This window comes from Myxine glutinosa, chromosome 9, assembly GCF_964187855.1.
Source record: "Myxine glutinosa chromosome 9, kmMyxGlut1.1, whole genome shotgun sequence".
In the NCBI taxonomy this organism is placed as follows: domain Eukaryota; kingdom Metazoa; phylum Chordata; class Myxini; order Myxiniformes; family Myxinidae; genus Myxine; species Myxine glutinosa.
In genome coordinates this window covers 62,197,555-62,217,135 of record NC_136269.1, presented here as the reverse complement: position 1 = coordinate 62,217,135, position 19,581 = coordinate 62,197,555, and the positions used below count along the sequence as shown (strand labels likewise).

The 19,581-nt window shown below is 41.3% G+C and overlaps 1 protein-coding gene across 3 annotated transcripts in view; it reads left to right on the top strand.

Moving 5' to 3' along the window:
• Window positions 1–19,581, top strand: part of SPTBN1 (spectrin beta, non-erythrocytic 1) — a 221,542-nt gene that overhangs the window by 200,116 nt on the left and 1,845 nt on the right. For all 3 annotated transcript variants that reach the window (XM_068129086.2, XM_068129087.2, XM_068129088.2), the window contains exons 30-38: window positions 2,564–2,808; window positions 6,634–6,772; window positions 8,485–8,569; window positions 13,039–13,235; window positions 13,409–13,533; window positions 15,881–15,953; window positions 17,323–17,537; window positions 18,014–18,187; window positions 18,312–18,354. In XM_068129086.2, the coding sequence (XP_067985187.1) occupies window positions 2,564–2,808; window positions 6,634–6,772; window positions 8,485–8,569; window positions 13,039–13,235; window positions 13,409–13,533; window positions 15,881–15,953; window positions 17,323–17,537; window positions 18,014–18,187; window positions 18,312–18,354 (1,296 nt within the window). The remainder of the gene's footprint in view (window positions 1–2,563; window positions 2,809–6,633; window positions 6,773–8,484; window positions 8,570–13,038; window positions 13,236–13,408; window positions 13,534–15,880; window positions 15,954–17,322; window positions 17,538–18,013; window positions 18,188–18,311; window positions 18,355–19,581) is intronic.

Sequence of the window (19,581 nt, the reverse complement as noted above, 5' to 3'; positions counted from 1 at the left end):
AAAAACGCTTCTGCACACCGCCGTTGAGGCTCTGTTTGCAAGCCACCATCTACAATTCCAATAGAAGAGACATATTTACTGTTTCATGTAATATGGTTTTTGAGTTTGTTTTATTCTCAAAAATATATGGGAGTGAACGCACATTCGTGTCAAAAGATTGGCCTTTAAACCTACCCTTATGAAAGGGGACAGACATCTGTACAAACGCACAATCTGGCATTATGTTTTATGTGGTAGATTGCATGCATGTTGACTGAAGGCTCTTTGAGTTCAGGTGTGATTTTTTTTGATGCACTAAACTTGTGCAAAACGAATTAAAATGTAGCACATGCAAATTGTTTAATTATGTCAGCGTCAAATAATTTGCATTGCTTATGGATATTTAAGGCTTGGTTCTCACTTGGAATGAATTCAGTCCTCAAAGTACTGAGCTGGATCCTGAAGATGAAGACTTTGTGAAAAATAAAGGCTCACCAACATGGAAAATGCTCTCACTATGGCCACACCATTGGAGAAGGCTATAAAGGGTGTTTCAAAAAAAAAAAAAAGTGTACTATTTGAACGTTTTATTGTCGAAAAATTACAAAAGGTAGCAAGTTCAGTGATGCATTGATGGAAAGCATACACCATGACATTTTCAAATCACTCATTATACAGCTTGCAATTGCCATTTTCAATGTGTGCTCCGCCTCTGTTCAAACAGACTTTGATCCTGAAATTCTCAACTTGTCTGCAAGTGGCTGGAGTGATAGCCTGATGGTAGTCCTCCACCTCCTGCTTCAGGACATCCAGAGTTCGAGGTTTGGTGTAAACTTAACCTTTGGCAGCACCCCAGAAAAAAAAAAAAATCCAATGGATTCAAATCCGGGCTGTGGGGCACCCACTCGTGCACTGTGCCCAGGCTGATGACACGATTTCCAAACAGCTGATGGAGCAAGTAAATGGTTTCACCTGCAATGTGCGGTGAGGCACCGCCCTGCATCAACCATGCAAATCTGAGTTGGTTTGGAGACAGTAGTTGAGGGAAATCGGTGTGGAATCTCATGGAAGTGCAAGACCTCACGGAAGTGCAAGACCTCACGGAAGTGCAAGACCTGCACCACTTGCCATTGACTGTCATCGGCTAACAATTGGCGTCCTTGAACCAATAGGGTCCCAGCAAACCCCATGTGGCATTCAATGCACATAAAGAAGTAAGTGGACTTAGGGACCTAGAGAGACATCTCAGACACCCCCTCAGGAAGATCATCACCCCAGAAGATGTTGTTGTGATTGTTGATAGCCCCATTAAAATGGAAGTGTGCTTCATTACTGAACCACAAGGAGTTGATCCAATTTGGGTACCTTTCCATTCGGTCACTGAACCAATCACACATTGTTACTCGTCTTGCCATGTCATTCAGAGTTAGTGTATGCCTTACAGCTATGATGTAGGGGGTAGAGCTTGAGTTCAGAAGTAAGAATGCGCCACACAGATGAGCGAGATCATCAGTTCTTGGGGATGCCGACGATGGGATTTCTTTGGACTTTCGATAGCAGAATCTCTCACGATCAATGTTCCTTTGGTCCTTGGTAGGACTTGGTGGGTGGCCACTGTTGCCTTTATTTTGATTTTTCCACTTCCATGTGCCTGGAAGTGCCCCATAAACCGCAGAATGCTCCCATTGGAAGGTCCATTACGATCATGAACATTGTAATACTGACAGTATTGTCGGCACACCTGCACGTAGGATTTTATCTCAAACCACAAATTCACGATTTTCACTTTTTGTTCTACTGTGAACATCATTGTTGATGTAGGGTCTGACTGCCTACTTGTTATAAATGGCATACGACCACCACGACAACCTGCAAGAGAGAAGGGCATAGCATTATAAACTACAGAATATCAGGCTGCTCAAATAGTCCACTTCTTTTGAAACACCCTGTAGGTAATATACCACCTTTAGAGGCCATTTTTCCCCGCAAAGCGGGGGTTGGCCTTTTTCGGGAACCGTGGTTGTTGTTTTTCGGTCCCCTTTTTGAAGCAATGTTTTACGGCCGGATGCCCTTCCTGACGCCAACCCTTTTTGCCGCCTTTAACGACAAACAGGGAATTACCAGTGAACTGGTACTCAATTAGCCGACCTCGGAAGGATGACAGGCTGAGTCAACCCCCCTGGCGTTAATTCAGCGATCGACCGGGATTTGAACCCAGGATCCTAGGATCCTAAGCCGGCACCCTAGCCGCTAGCCCAACACCAGGGTTACCCTGTAGGTAATGAAGACTGCAAAAACCTTTGGCAAAAACAACTCGTCCCACGAAGATTGCGAATCAATTGCTGAAACACTTTTTTATTTGCTTGTTAATTATTATCGTCAGATCATATATTGCAAAATGTTATTGAACTCATTGTGTGACTGATGATTTTTAAAAAATAACACATTTTAGATATACTGCTTCTCCAGCTTTACTTTTTCTCTTTTGCAAAAACGGTTGGGTACAAACTTGTGAAACTTGCTATTTCCTCTCCTATGCAAAAGGCTTAAAAGAGTAAACTGCTCACAAACAACCCACCTGCAGGTGCGACAGCTGCAGGAAGCAGCTACCAAGTTGAAAGCTGGTTATGCGGGTGAGAAGGCTGAAGACATAGACCACCGTGAGACAGAGGTGCTGGAAGCCTGGCAGGCTCTGCTAGAAGTATGTGAAGGTCGGAGAATGCGGTTAGGTGACACAGGTGACAAGTTCCGCTTCTTCAGCATGGTGCGAGATCTTATGTTGTGGATGGAGAATATTGTGCGGCAGATTGATACGCAAGAGAAACCAAGGTAAGGAGCCTTTGCACGGAGTGCCATCTTGCTGTTGTGTGTGTTGTGCATCTGCCAGAGCTTTACTTTTTCAATTGCTATGGATCAGACAGGCTTTTAGCTAGCAATACGTCTCACCATCTAATCTTTGAGATGGCCTAATTTACAATGGGTTGGTTTTTTTCACATGGCGGTAGAAATTATTTGTGTGAATTTCTACTCGCTTGTGGTCATACAGTGGTTAGATGCTTGGTGGCAATCCTCTGTCTCCATTACTCTCGACGAACATGGCAAAATGTGAGTAAAGGTTGTTGTTCCACTGAGATGCCGCCAATGCTTCCCAGAAGCTAGTCAAAGGTCTCTGCTTGTAAACCCATCGTGATATGGTGATTTTTCAGGAGACAAAACTACCAATGCTTCGGGGTGACCAAGAGCGGTGGTTACACAAAATGAATATTCCACCAGCAAAAAGCGATCTAAAATGGCGGAAGAAAAAAATAACCCCGGGAAGTAGAAAAGTTTCAGGTTGTCGTCAACAGCGAGTGGGTGATGGAGTAGCACTCTGCTGATAGTCCCAAGGGAAACCAAAGAACAGTGAAGTACAGTACTTATCCACTCCACGTAATCGCACCCTTTTAGCTCAGAACTCCTCAAGAGTCGAAAGTCTGCGTAAAACCACCACTTCTTCTTCTTCACCCTCGTGCTTTCCTCTCGTAATGAGTTGATTGGTTGTTCCTGGTTTTAAACCATGCCCCACAAACCATATATACATATTATACACACTAGTGGGATACCCGTGCTATGCACTGGTGGGAGGCCAGAAGCAAACAGGCAATGCAGATACGGCGAATGCTAAAGCATGAAACCAATAAATTCCACATTCCTGTAGCACCTTCAGTCACCCGTCAGACATGGACAGCAAGTTCGTGAAGGACTTCCATGAAAAACGTACCCGTTCGCAAACAAACGGGTACGTTCACTTATAGAAACATCGATCGTGGGCCCGTGGGGAATCTGCATATGGCGATCCGCGAAGATCACGTTTAGAAAGTAGAAACCATCACGGCATGTCGTCATTCACTTGAATGAACTCGATATCTTTTTTTCATTCCAAACAACATAACTCCAATCACAAATTAATCACAAAATAAACTTTTAACAACATTGTTAATGTTTCCTTCACTGTAAAAACTACCAAGTCCAGTTAAAAGGATTTTGAGCAGATAGGTGTTACGGCCTTGGCAAGATCGCTGTCTCCATCGATCTGTTAGCTTATACACCGCCCAAATAGCTACGTGGAATTCTCTCATGTAGAGATTAAACCCACTTCGTTTGAACTTTGGCCGAGGTCATTATTTACTTTTAATGTTTATATACGAATCAAAAAGAAGATAATTGGTTTTGGGTCGTCCTTTCCGCATATCTCATGGGATTGTGAGTTGGAGAGACGACCGTGATGGCGGCTAGGGGGTTGGCATTCTCTCAAGCAGGGATTCAACCCATGTCCTTATAAAAGGTCTTTGTCCGAGGTCACCGAATCCGATCGGTGCAGCTGTGCAGCGACCGGTGCAGCTGTGCAGCGATCTGTGCAGCCGTTTGTGCGGCACCCGGGAAAATAACGTGATGTGGGAGTCCAAACCTGAAAATGCTGGAGGCCAAAGCTGAAATTGGAAAAACAATATAGCCTATTTTACTCCAGGGGATCACAGGATTACCCACCCAAAATATCGTTGAGATTGGTTCAGCCGTTTTTGCGGTACCTTCGAACGGACGGACGGACAGACAGACAGACGGATGGACATTTGGTGAATTGTAGTAAGATATTGTATTGTTATACATATGCATGCATCAGGAAGTGACATCATTGGTTTTGGGTCATTTATTGTCACATATATTTTCCGCATATCTCACGGGATTGTGAGTTGCACAGAAGACTGTGATGGGAGGGAAAGGGGTTTTGAAGGCTTAAAGTGAGGATGGGATTGGCATTCACCCCAGCAGTGCTTGAACCCATGTCATTATAAAAGGTCTTTGTCAGAGGTTACTATTTACTTTTAACGGTGTGTGTGTAGGTAGGTAGGTGTAGATGTATGCATCAGGAAGTAAGATCATTGGTTTCGGGTCATTTATTGTCGCTATGTCACTTTGGGTTTCGGGTCATCTGCAAGGTTTCGACCATGCTGAAGTCTTTTCTGCACATCTCACAGGATTGTGAGTTCGACAGGAGACCATGATCGTTGGAGATGGGGTTTTAAGGCTTGGAATCTGAAGAGGATTGATGCCTTGGGGTTGGGAGGGAGAGGGTGATTACTTGGGTTGGGGCTGGGAGTCGGAGGTTGAGTAGTTAGGGGGGGGGGGGAGGATAGGGGGAGGTGTTGGGAGAGTTAAGGACTGAACTCACATTTTACATTACATGGAATTTCCACAGGTCTCTGCTAGTCATTATTATTGACTGAACCTTTGTCTCAACAGAATAAATGAAGGGTGAATAGACTTGAGAGAGAGAAAAAAAATTTATGTGAGCAGTCTGACTATGCTCTGGAGTGCATTACAACACTGTTGGTGAAAGATTGACTTAAACATAATGCATGAATGAATGAATGATCGTTTTAAGGCCATTTTGCCCCACTAGAGCGGGGGTTAGCCTTGTGGGCCCCATGACAATCATGGTTCCCTGTTTGAGGCAATGTTTTTTATGGCCGGATACCCTTCCTGACACCAACCCTTGGTCACGCTCTTACGATGCGCAGGGATACAGTGTGCTTATTCTGAATCTGGGTACACACCGTGATCATTCATCCCAGCAAGCTGGTACTCAATTTGCCGACCTCGGAAGGATGACAGGCTGAGTCAACCCCCCTGGCGTTAATTCAGCGATCGACCGGGATCCGAACCCAGGATCCTAGGATCCAAAGCCGGCACCCTAAGCGCTAAGCCAACGCCAGGCTTAGCGCCAACTTAAACAACGCCAATTTAAACATAATGCATAAACTAATTAAATCAATCCGAATGGAGTTGATGCAGTTCCCAAGGCAAAATGGCATTACACTGATTATAATCCCATTGATATAATTGACATTGCACTGATATAATGATACACTGATTACACTGATTATAATTAACTAGGGCATGCCCGTACTATATATAAGCTAGGACGTGCCCGTACGTGGGTGCCCGTTCCTTGCCAAAAAAAAAAAAAAAAAAAACATGAATGGTTTGGTCCATTCGCAACGACCACAGAACCCCCCCCCTCTATTTACATGCAATGGTTTGGTCCAAAGCGAACGGTTTGGTCCATTCGATGTGATTCGATGATTCGATGTGAATGGTTTGGTCCATTCGCAACGACCACAGAACCCCCCCCTCTATTTACATGAATGGTTTGGTCCATTCGCAAAGCCAAAGCGAACGACCACAGAACCCCCCCCTCTATTTACATGAATGGTTTGGTCTATTCGCAAAGCCAAAGCGAACGACCACAGAACCCCCCCCCCCCCTCTATTTACATGAATGGTTTGGTCCATTCGCAACGGCAAAGCGAACGGCGAACGGCTAAATCGCCATAGCTCGGTAAGTACTTGTCCGATTAATTTCAAACCTTGAAAAGGCACATCCTCGGGTCCCCAGCAATATACCTGGCAAGTTTCAAGTATATCGGACCGGTAGTTGTCGAGAAACAGCGGTCACAGACAAACAGACAAACGTACAAACGTACAAACGTACAGACAGAGATTACTGGAATTATAGATAGATTACACTTAAAGACAGATTTGATTTTTATATTTGTCTGTGCAATTGTTACTGGCATTGTTTTTTTAAAGTATTGTCACTGGCTTGTATTGCTAGGGATGTGTCATCAGTGGAGCTGGTAATGAACAGTCACCATGGCATTAAGGCTGAAATTGACACTCGCAATGACAACTTCACAGCCGCCATTGAACTGGGAAAATCTCTTCTGGCCAAGAATCATTATGCTTCTGATGAGGTGAGGGTGTGTTATTTGTCACGAGCTAAAGTACCTGGCGTTGCCCAGGGATATTCAATGATACGTTAATTAAATTTGTTGTTGAAACCAAATCACTATATACAACCTTGACATATGATCTTCACGGGGGAGGGGGGTGGGTGGGGGGTTTGGTTGCACTGGTTCTGGTTGGGTCGCACTGGTTCATGCAGGGTCCGAATGCACAGACAAACAAACAAACAAACTTTCTTCTTCATATAAGATACATAATCATGGTACAACTGACGTTCAAACCGTATATAATTGAGACATATAGTCACGTGGGTTATTAATTGCAACATCTAGACGTAGATACATTTGCTCCATTATTTGCTCCAGTAGGAGTTTGGTAAATACATTGGTATTTTCAACATTGTCATTATTTTTATCATTATCATTCTGTTTGACTATTATTGTTGTTATAATATGTACCATTTTTGTTATCATTATTTATCATCATTGGTCTATCATTATTATCATTATCGTTTTCAATATTGTCATTATTATTTTCATTATATTTATGTATCATTGTCATGGACCATTATAATTATCATTTTCATTATAATTTCAATAGTATTTTTGTTTTTTTTGTTGTTGTTTTTTGTATACAAGATCGAGGCTCGTGAAAGAGCGAACATTAATCACACAGAAAGACAAACAGACACATAAAACAAATAACATCGGGAGCGGTAGACAAGATGGGGAGAGAGGGGGAAGGACACAAACACAACATTTGAGAGCAGGGACCGAGAGACATGGAGACATCGAGAGATCTGTGGGAGGGAGAGGGCTTTGGGTGGGAGGCATGGGAAGGGGGGGGGGGGTGGGACAGGTATAAAACATATGGACACTGCCAGGACTTCCAGGAAAGAAGTTGGAATTTCAAACAAGGTGGATCTGGGGTGAATTAGCGGGGGTAGAAAAGATCAAGGTTTTGGATGGGGGAAGATAAGAGATGGTGGTGAACAGCTGTTTTAAAGACCTGGAGGGAGGAGTGTGATTGAAGTGAGTGTGGGAGTTTGTTCCAGAGGCGGGAGAAAAGAGGAATGAAAGAGTGAAGGTGAGCAGAGAGCCGAGATTTCGGCAGTTTAACCATCAGAGGGTGGCTGCCAGATCTTGTGTGACCTGTAGGAATATTTGGGGGACAGAGCACAGAGAGAGCTGGGGGAGCAAGGCCGGAGAGGAGTCAGTAGAAGACAGAAAGACCACCTACCTGCCTGCGGTGAGTGAGTGAAAGGCCCTTAGAGATAGCTTCATCGCGGGAGATTCCAATGATTCTGAAAGCTTTGGTTTCAACAGCGTGAAGACGAGCTAGGTGTGAGGCAGGAGCACCAGCCCATAGGGGAGAACAGTTAAGTATTGTATATAATTAATACACCTACTCACGTTCTGTGCGGATAAACACAAACGATTTCGTGATTCTCCAAAACTTCTTTCATACCTCTTTTATGAAAGATCTTTTTCATCTTTAAATGAATAGAAAGTGTCGATTCTTTCCTTGTATTTTTTTTAGTTTTCAATTCTGATTATGCAATCCTTAGATTTGTGTTTCTCATTAAGACCTATTTCATTGTGCTTAATTTGCAACTAATTGTTCTCTGCAAAAGTTTGTGAAATGCTTCAATTGAACATCATGAAAGTGTTTTTTTGTTTTTTTTTTGCACATGATGCGGCATTTGCTTTTGTCTGCTCAGATAATGGAAAAGCTTGAGCAATTGACAGACAAGCGGAAAGACATGTTGACCAAGTGGGAGGACAGAATAGAGTGGCTGAAGCTCAGTAAGTGAATAACTATTTTCAATCTTACAGTGATTGCTTTTTATCATCTTTTTAAAATGTTTTATATGATGCTTCATGAATAAAGATTTTTTTTTTCAATGCATATTGAAAATCAATTTGTTGCCACATACTCCTATGTTGTTAACAGATTGATCTTTTTATCAGCTTTCATTTGATAGAATCCATTGTTTAACTTGTCCGCTGACACCTTCATGACAACTAGTATCTGAAATAATCACTTGGTTTTCAGTTGTCCAATGCAATGGATTTCCCTTCCTTCATCACACCCCATTTTGGACTTGGCCAGAGTACGAGCCCCAAAACATAATTTCAGATATTGTATGGGGGAAGAGGGAAAAATTAGCAACACTTTTTGTTTTGATTGTTATAATAATGTTATTAAAGTTATTAATGTTATTATTAAAATGATTTTATTAAAATTATTAAAATTTTATTAAAGTTATTATTAAAATTAGTTATTATTAAAATGCATGTTATTAAAGAAGCCGCGTCTGTCTGTCTGTTTCTCGTGTTATAACTTGAGAACGGATTAACGGATTTCAATAAATCCAACGACAGTGGATTTGGGTAACTCCTGGGAGTGTTTGTGATCCCAAAAAAGAAAATAAAAATTTTTTTTTTGTGGGTACATGGACACGAGGGTGGTCCACAGATATATGTAATATTTAATACTATTAAAAATCCATGCTCCACAAGGCTGCCCTTGTTTCTATGTTTATAAAGATCATATGAACCAAATATGAGGTCAACAAACAACAACATGCATTTTAAGGCCATTTTCCCTGCTCGAGCGGGGGTTAGCCTTGCGGTCCCCATGACAATCTTCTCAATTTTGCCCTATTTTCTGCATCTCTCCTTGTTAACCCCCTTGCCCGCACTTCTTCTTCCACCATCTTTAGCCAAGTCTTTCTCGGTCTTCCCCGTCCTCTACTTCCTTCTACATTCATTTCCATCATTCTTCTCAACCAGTCACTTTCATCCTTCCTCAACACATGACCAAACCATCTCAACCTGTTCCTCTTCACAGCATCAATCACAGGCTCTATTCCCATCATCTTTCGCAATTCATCATTTGTCTTCCTCTCTCTCAACGATACTCCGCACATCCACCGAACCATTCGCATTTCCACCCTTTCCAGCCTTCGTTGCTGCTCTACATTCATGACCCATGTCTCGCTCCCATAAATATGAGGTCAATTGGAACTTATTTAGAGGTTGCTCAAAAAATAACGTTTTTAATTTATCCTGTTTTTTTCAGATGGCAGAAACTCGCAGCTCTTCCACAGTTTGGTTGCTGGGCAAGTCTGAAAAGGAAATAATATGTGGGGGACCACCGACCAAAGGACACACATTGCAGAAAATGGTGTACCATCACATACAAGAACACCATACAGTTCGTGAAAGTGCCAAAGTTAGTGTACAAGCTGTGTGTGCATACTGGGAGAAAGCTCGAATTCCAGTGCAGAGAGTAGATTCCTGTGAGTGCCAACATTTGAAGTTGTATGATGCTTACAAACTGGTAAAGAAAAATAGAACTAAGACATTCGAAAACTATAGAGTGAAGGAGCAGATGTTCAAAGATGATCTTCAATCCCTCTTCGATATCTCACCAAATGATGCGCTTGAGAAAATGACGAATGAAGAAGACAAAGCATTCCTTATCATGCAGCATGAGGATCCCTCATGTTCACGTATGGGATCTGTGGACAACACTCTAGCAGTGAAGGAGAACAGAAAGTGTATCAGGCTTGAGAATGAAGATAAAAGAAAGAAGAAACATGCTGCTGAGACTCTAACAGCAATGCAATCTGTTCCATAAACATCGGCTGTGGTTGATGATGATAATGATGAGTCTGAGATTGAAAGCTCCGATTCAGGGGACAATGAATTCAAACTCCAAAGTCCATCTTCTGCCAAACAGGTGAAAAAGGCTCCCATCAAGGTGATCGATCACTCCAGCAATAGTGGCAACACTGGACCGAGTAAATCTCTCAGATCGGCGTGCTATGTTTGTGGCCAGTGCTTTTGCACAATCTCTTGGTCATACCATTGAAGACAAGTGCAAGCCAACAATAATAAATAATTTGAGTAATTGAAAATAGATAATTATCTATGAATGGATGTATGATGCTAATAATTCTGTATCTTATTATTCATTAACATTTGTCAACATTTTGAGTAACCTCTAAATATTGTCCAATCAAGCCCAAATTTTCACCACAAACTACTTCAATAGGAATAGGGGCAGGCTTGTGGAGAAATGAAAATCCAATCTTCAAATTTTTGGACCACCCTAATGGACACACGTGTCAAAACTGCAAATGCCAATACGTGACTGGTTATCCCTGCACGGAGAGCAGGATCTCCCAGGAATCCTTTTTTTTCTTTTCTTCCCCCATAGATTATTATCCATCGCAGCAAAGATTGGTATTTCCATCAGCAAAGCGACGGGTCTTATATTCTAGTGATAATAATAATAATGACACAACACTTTATTGAGCAAAAGCTGTGCCTTACCGAGTTTAAAATTTTGTCCTGCCTTGTTGATTTTCCTAAATTGATAGAACCATGTTTGTATTTTCTTGCTTGCATGTGCTTATCCATCCCAGTATCAGGACAATAATTTGACATCAAATTTTGCCAAATTTGCCGTCCTTCCCAGTGGCAGGACATAAAAATGACATTTTAAACATTTTCCATGCTCTTCTACAAAACTTGGCCTCCATGAAACCAAAATGCAGGCTTGATTTGACTGCGCACAGCTTTTTAATCGAGCTCTTTGACCTGTGGGAGAGATGGAGGGGATATTGCGTATAATTTGGGTGGATATTGCCACAGCTAGATCAAAAAAGGAAGTCTGAGTAGTCACAAAACTCAAAACTTATCACAAGCACAAGAAGCCACAGGAAGATGAGATGGAAACTGTCATGTAACTCGACCACATCTTTAAAAAATTTCAACATTTTTAATGCTTGCTATTATTACCGACAAGCAATTAAGCACACTACCACCAAGCTGTTATTTTCAATCGTTACTTTTAACTTATTCAACCACCTTTAATTAATAGCATTTGCCTCTTTACCTCACTTTCATGTATATACGAGTAAATAAAATTGCATGCTTGACGCCAAGATTCTGCAAAAATTTAAGGCTCTGTGAAGAGATGAAGTATTTGATACTTTTTTTCCTCTCCTTGAATCAATCACGATAATTAAATAACGATAAAAGAAAAATTATACGTGTGCTGGAATTATCAACTCTGAACCCAATATATCTCTTCACAAATTGGAACATTCTGCAAGATTTCGACCATGCTACTTTAAAAGATTGTGTGATAATTGCAACAGATATACACTACATGGCCAAAAGTATGTGGACATCCCTTCTCATTGGTGGATTCGGCTGTTTCAGCCACACCCATTGCTGACAGGTATATATGATCAAACACACAGCCATGCAATCTCCATAGACAAACATTGGCAGTAGAATGGGCCGTACTGAAGAGCTCAGTAACTTTCAACATGGCACCGTCATAGGATGCCACCTTTCCAACAAGTCAGTTCGTCAAATTTCTGCCCTGCTAGAGCTGCCCCGGTCAACGGTATGTGCTGTTATTGTCACAGAACGGGACCGCCGTATGCTGAAGTGCATAGCGCCTAAAAATCGTCTGTCCTAGGTTGCAACACTCACTTCCGAATTCCAAACTGCCTCTGGAAGCAACGTCGGCACAACAACTCTTCGTCCGGAGCTTCATGAAATGAGTTTCCATGGCCGAACAGCCGCACACATCAGTGTGGAGGAACTTGACTGGCCTGCACAGAGTCCTGACCTTGGAACTGCGACTGCGAGCCAGGTCTAATCACCCAACATCAGTGCCCGATCTCACTAATGCTCTTGTGGCTGAATGGAAGCAAATCCCGCAGCAATGTTCCAACATCTAGTGGAAAGCCTTCCCAGAGGAGTGGAGGCTGTTCTAGCAGCAAAGGTGGAACAACTCCGTATTAATGCCCATGATTTTGGAATGAGATGCTCGACAAGCACGTACAGGTGTGATGTTCGGGTTTCCACATACTTTTGGCCATGTGGTGTATTTATGACGACCATAGTAAAGTAACTTTTGTCCAGTTCTAACGACAGCCACGTATGTAATGACTCTATATAATTGAACATAATGGCTTCCTTTCCACTCAGTTGTCGTTTTGGAGTGCTTTTGAAATGTGCAATACTAAATGTTTTTTTTTCTTTTCTTCCACGTGCTTCCACATGTTTCTAAATGTTCGCTAACCAGTCTTGCATCAGGCAAGGCTGCCCGTGTTGTCATACTCCATTTTTCAGTCTGTCTGTTCCTTTATATCTTGTATGTATTGAGAATGGAACATTCTCGGGCCACCAAATTTGGTATCGTGGGGCAATGACCCTTTGCCTCACCTTTTCCAACTTTGCCACAGTTTTTGAGGTGTACCAGTTTGCACGTGATGCTTCCGTGGCTGAGGCCTGGCTGTTTGTCCAAGAGCCATATTTGGCAAGCCAGGAAGTGGGATCGAGCGTGGATGAAATTGAACAACTGCTGAAGCGTCATGAGGCATTTGAAAAGTCTGCCTCCACATGGGAGGAACGATTCACTGGACTCAAGAGGCTTACTACGGTCAGGCGTGATAAACCTGCATTTTTATGGGGGGTGCACTATATTATGACCATGTATTACAATGCATGTAGCTGCTCTGTAAGGTCTGTAATACTGCAAACTGGTTCAAGCTCTGTAACCTGTAATTATGAGAAGTATTGTCTGATTAGCTTTGCAAATTACATGTCCACTAGATGGAGCTACTTGAGCTTCGTAAACAGCACGAGCGAGAAGAGGAGGCGAAACGCCAGCAGCAGGAAGAAAAAGTTGCTGCCGAGAATGCTCATAAGCAGGCTGAGCTCGAGGCTCAGAAACAGCGGTGAGCCCATGCTTGCTTTCCTGTCTCACCCATTTGTCTTTGTTCCTGTCTCATTTGTACTCTCTGAACTTGTGTCCTTCGATATGCAGTGTAGGTTGCAATAAATGAGGACTTAGGCTCAGTGGGGGATACTTTTAAGCTGAGTATGGAGATACTAAAACTCATGAACCTTGCTTTCCCTGCACGTCTTCCTTAATAGTCCCCTTACCGATTTCACCAGAGAGGACTATAGGTTTGCTCTCCGTCTGTCTGTCCCACCTGTGGTTTTTCACTTTGTTTACTATACCCTTTAACATATTCAACTGAAACTTGTTACATGGCTTTATTATGACAAGTTACAGAACTAGTTCAAATTTCACGGTGTTTCGTCAATTTTTCAGTTATGCCCTTCTTGGACTTAGAAAATATCGCATTGGTAGGGGACATGAATCGCAAAGCAATTCTCGCCCTTGTTTAGTTTGATGTAAATGCCATTGGCACCATAAATGTGATTGTGGTGTTGGCTTATCGGTTAAAGTGGCTGGCCAGAGATCTTAGGGCCCTGAGTTTGAGCCCCTGTCATGCCATTGAAGTAACACCAGGTGGGTAGCCTGACATGCATCCGAGGTCGGCAAAATCGGTCGGTAAGGCTTCAAACAAAACAAATTGATTTCCCTTAACCAGGGCATGTGTGTGGTCTGAGGAAAATACGGAAACTTCGTTACATATATTACATATAGGCTGGTTTAAAAAAAAAAAAATTTGAATGGGGCCCGGATGAAAGGAGCCTGACACTTGGTATTGCCCCGGGGCCCATTCTGGCTCTCGGTGACCCTGGCAGTTGCAATTGCTAAACCAGAAAGCAACTGAAAATGCAAAGTCCACCCGCATCAGTTTGTATTCAGACATCTTCTTCTTCTTCTTCCGTATGCTCAAAATAACGAAAATAGTTTTAAAAATACAAAATGAAAATTTATGATTTTATGCAGCCTTGAATTTTGAGCTTTAGATTAAAAAACGAATCTGCTTCTAGCTTTTGATTGGTGAACAAATTAATTGACCCAATATGCAAATTGTTAAAACTTCAGGTCAGTCGCATGAAAATTTATGATTTTATGTGATGCTGACCTTTGACCTTTTAACAAAATTGTTAATTTGCCTTCTCCATATTCTCATAATAAAGCTTTGGTGAAAATTTGATGACGAAACTCAAATGATTAAAAGGTTTACAGCCCTGACACACACTGCACACACACACACACACACACCCTACACACCCTACACACACCACACACACACACCCTACACACACACACACCCTACACACACACACACACACACACATACACCATTCAAAGACATGGGAAATTACGAGGGGTGGCAATTTGCATCTCACCCCGAGCATCATTTTTCCTCGATACGCCACTGCTCCACTGTACTTGCGATCTGTTTTCAAAATTCCCTCTAGAATCTAGATGATGGACACAGTGCGTATATCATATTCTCGTCAGGAAGCGAATCATTGTTACCCGGAAACGCTGGGTACTTTTGCTTGTCATTCAATAAAGTTGCCATCTGCCTCCCTAACAACCAAATATCATGATACCTGCCAGAAAGGTGTCATTGTTTAGAAGCACTATTTTTTGGGGTGTATGTGTCAGGTTTGCTGATGGATCCCTGCTTGCAAATAGACCAGCAACACAATAATGTTTTAAAATATTGCTCTTCTGTGATACTAGATTTTATATAAACAAATAAATGGGGTCCTTAGGATTAGCTTTGTTTTTAACACTATAAAAATGAAGTGGGATGGTTTTATTTGGTGGATAAAGCATCTTCAGTTAAAGCTTCTATTAGTGTGACTGTTGGTGCAAACTTGAATATTCCTAGTATGCTGCGGCTCGTCAAATGCGATAACCGATTATTATAAATTGAGTTATATAGGTTTGTTTTCGTACAATGTGGAATGCCTTTTCAGTCCAGCATTTCTGCCAAATCCATTGGCCCGTTGGGTGCTGCTCAAGCAATGGCTGTAATAATTTAATTCATCTAACCTCACGTGTGTATTGCTAAGTACGGCAATAGGAGCAATGAATCTCGGTTTTTGAAATTTGAAGATTACCCGTTTTAAAGTACAAAACTCAGAATGTAGTCGCACTAAGGGGGTTAGATTTGCCTTTCCTGACCGATTTGAATTTATCTGATTTTTTTTTTTTCCTGCTAATTTATCATTGCCCTTTATGCTGCAACTTTACTTCAAGTTATGCACTAATTGTAGCATGTTCTGAATTTACTTGCTTTGAATATATCCTTAAGGTTTTAACTGTGTGCCTTTGTTACCATTTTGTCTGTGTGCTTGATTGTCCAGGGAGCATGACAAGGAAGCGGCTTTGCACCAAGCCACTCAGAATGGAGTGGCTTCTGACCAGGAATCCCCCAGGGTCAGTTTACCACCTTTGCTACTTGAAGCCATGCCAAATTAAATAAAACTCCTCCATCAGTGATGCAAGCTGGAGTCAATGTGCAAATGCTGTTCACCCATTGTTCCAGTTTGCATCAACCTACGTACGCTCTTTTGCATATTATGTAAGGTTTTTATTTTTGTACAAATTTGCATCATTTTGAATTTGACATGTGCAAATGACCTGCCTTTCTGAATGCTTGTGCAAAATTAATGCTGGTGTGCAGGAGAATTGTGAGTTTTTGCTGCATTCAAATTAAAAAATATCTAATATATAAAGCTCATTCTAACTACTCACTCACTGAATGACTTATTGATGACTGACTGATATTAATGTTTGGTACCTTCCGGGTGACATAGAAAGCTGAAATTTTGCATGCCGACGGATAATGAAGCGATACAATGGTAAAAAAAAAAAAAAAATAATCACAGGACCATCGGAATGCGTCCGTATTCGGAAAGCGCATTTGAAAATTGTAATTTATATAACTGCAAACTGTGAAATAAACATAGGGGCAATACCCCTGGTGCTCACCTGGTAGAATAAATGGTATACTGCACCAACTAAGGGTATTTTAAACCAATTTCAGTGGTTGCTAGAAGACAGGGCAGCATATAGAATCATACTAACATAATTATAAGACTTTAAACAGACAAACAAAAAAATTTACCTATTTTGGGGGGAAAAGTCTCCCCCCCCCATACCCCCATACATTCCCTTAGGGTCCGATTTTCTTTTTTTATTAATGCCTTGAACACACTTTTGGTACTGTGACATCTTCCTCTTCATCAGTACCTTTGGCTCCTCACGCAGCAGGCAGTGCTTAACCAAATGTTTGTACTGTGTTCACATATGTGGACTTGCACCATATAAATCCATTGTCAAGGGATGAATATGGTGTTTAAAAAAGCTTTAAATTTATTTTGCACCAATTTAATGGACTATTTTTGTTTTGAAATGCATTGACCTTTAACCATTTTGTGTTCACGGTCACTACATTCCAGTTCAATTTGTTTTTAATGGCGCAAGACCATGTTTGTTTTGTGACTGACATGACATAGATTGTCGTAGAAATGTCATTTTGCAGCACTTGACGTTTGACGATACTTTTTGCCACACCAATTTGCTAAATTATTGTCTCCATCATGCCAAGTCAGGCTCACCTTGTGGAATTTTTTTGTTAACACAGCGATAATTTACTAGAACGTTAATCTCGTGTGTTGCTTCGAATTCCTGATTGTCTCACTTGTGTCTGTCCTAATTTGAGTCTCGATAAATCGATTTTAACTTTTAATGAACATCAATTTATATTTGAATACTTCAGCATTTTGCCGAATCTTTCCTGCAGGGTTCAGATGCAACGGAGGTGGAGGTGAATGGGCAGGGAACACAAGATGGCACCCCGTCGGGCTCACCTGGTTCAGAAAGGCGCCGGCCTTTAGCGCTGCAGCCTCACAGCTCTGCCACCCTGCCTGGGCAGGGGGACATGACGCCTAGTCGCAAGGAGGGACATTTGAACCGTAAGCATGAACGTGAGGCTCACAACAAGAAAGCATCAAGTAGGTAAGTATGCATTCACCTGTTTTTTACTCATATGCATTCTCTTTAGTAGTTATACCATATGTCTGACAAGTAGTTACATTTCAGCTCCAAAAATACTTGCAAATGGAAAAGGTCTGAATGTATTCACGGATTTAGAGATTCAGTTTTGCCGTAGTTCTTGCAATTGCTTAGACCAATATGAGATTCTGCTGGATGACACGCCTTCACGTTTTTCTTTTGAGCTTTTGAAGCAGCAAGAAATTTTGTCATAAAACCCCTGTTGTCACATTGAGTCACAACTGTGTGTTTGCATTTGGATTACTACATACTGTGTGTGCTACAAGTGCATCATGTTCTCGAGCATTCCTTCAATTGACTGTCGCGTCTATGCTTCCTGTAATATGTCCTATGGAATATGTCCTATGGAATATGTCCTTATAATATGTCCTTATCGCTCTCCGAGTCAGAGGCGCTACGTGCTTTTAACTATGCTCCAGGTCATGGCACATTGTGTACTGTGTCCTGCACAACCAAGATCTGGGTTTCTACAAGGACAATAAGAATGCCAGTGCAGGAACCACCTACCACAATGAGATTCCTGTACATTTGACCAACGCAATATGTGAGGTTGCTTCAGATTACAAGAAAAGGAAGCACGTGTTCAGGCTACAGTGAGTTTCTCGTTTTACTTGATCTGTTTTGTCAACGATGAAGCGTCTTATTTTGGCTAATGAGTTTCCATAATCTGAGAATAACAGAACAGGTGTTCCTTTGTTTAAAAGCTCTTTCTTGCAGGCTCGCTGATGGAAATGAATACTTGTTTCAAGCCAAGGATGATGTAAGGATATTACATGTTTTTCACAAATGTTTATCAAATGGTTTAACAGTAAACTATTCAATAGCTATGACTGGCATGTATTCAGTGTCAAGTTTAAGGGAAAGTGGATTATTTATTTATTTAAGAAACTAATCAACCTTACGTTATTTAAGTCGATTTTTTTTTTTTCATCTTAGGAGCAAGGCACCAACTTTCTGGCAATGCAGATTCATGTGCTTTGTTTGTATTGTTTCCCTCGGATGAGGAGAGGGTATTGCATTTGAGTTTGTTTGTCCACACAGAATAAATGTGATTTTCTCTGAAACCGTTGGTCCAATTGACAGGAAATTTTCACCATCGGAAAATTTCACCAACTCCACCTGTACAATTTTTTTTTTTTTTAAATGATAAATTATGACGTCACGTCACGTGGTATGGGTGCAATCTTGGGAAAACCGAAAAGCTTTGCACCTCTAAATCTCTGAAAGTGCTGAATAGAAAAAATTGAGACATGGCTCATTGTAAAGAACTCTCCAAGGGGAATAAAATGTTACTGATGATGTCATAGGTACCTTCATTATGACGTCATAATTCGACGAGGACAAAACTTCATCCGATCAAGATGAAATTTCTTGAGCGTCATGGCGGCATAAATTGGTGGAGAAAAATAAATTATGACTACATCGGTCACGTGGTTTGGCCGCCACCGTGGAAAAACTAATGAGCAGGATTTTGGTCCAATTGCAGAATCATTCGAGGTTTGACAGAAAATTGGTGATTTTATTAGTGATTTATTCGTGAGTATTTATTTGTGATTTTCGTGTTTATTTCTGTATGCTATCCTTTCTATCATAGAAAGAAAGTTGGAGCAATGAATATTTGAATTCATTTTATTGCTTTTTATGTTTCTTAAATCAAAAATAAGATTTTGAAGAACATGAAGAACTTCTTGACCTATAATTTGTAAATAGCAATTCAGCTCCAGTATTGACCAATACTGAGTTTTGCAGCTAATCTAGAAACAATCTTTTAAAGTTATCTTACTACAATTCACCAAATGTCCGTCCATCCGTCTGTCCGTTTGAATGTACCGCAAAAACGGCTGAACCGATCGCAACGATATTTTGGGTGGGTAATCATAGGACCCCTTGGAGTAAAATAGACTATATTGTTTTTCCAATTCTTCCAAGTTTTCCAATTTTCCCAAACACTATGGAATAATATTTACCGATATGAACAGTGATGTGG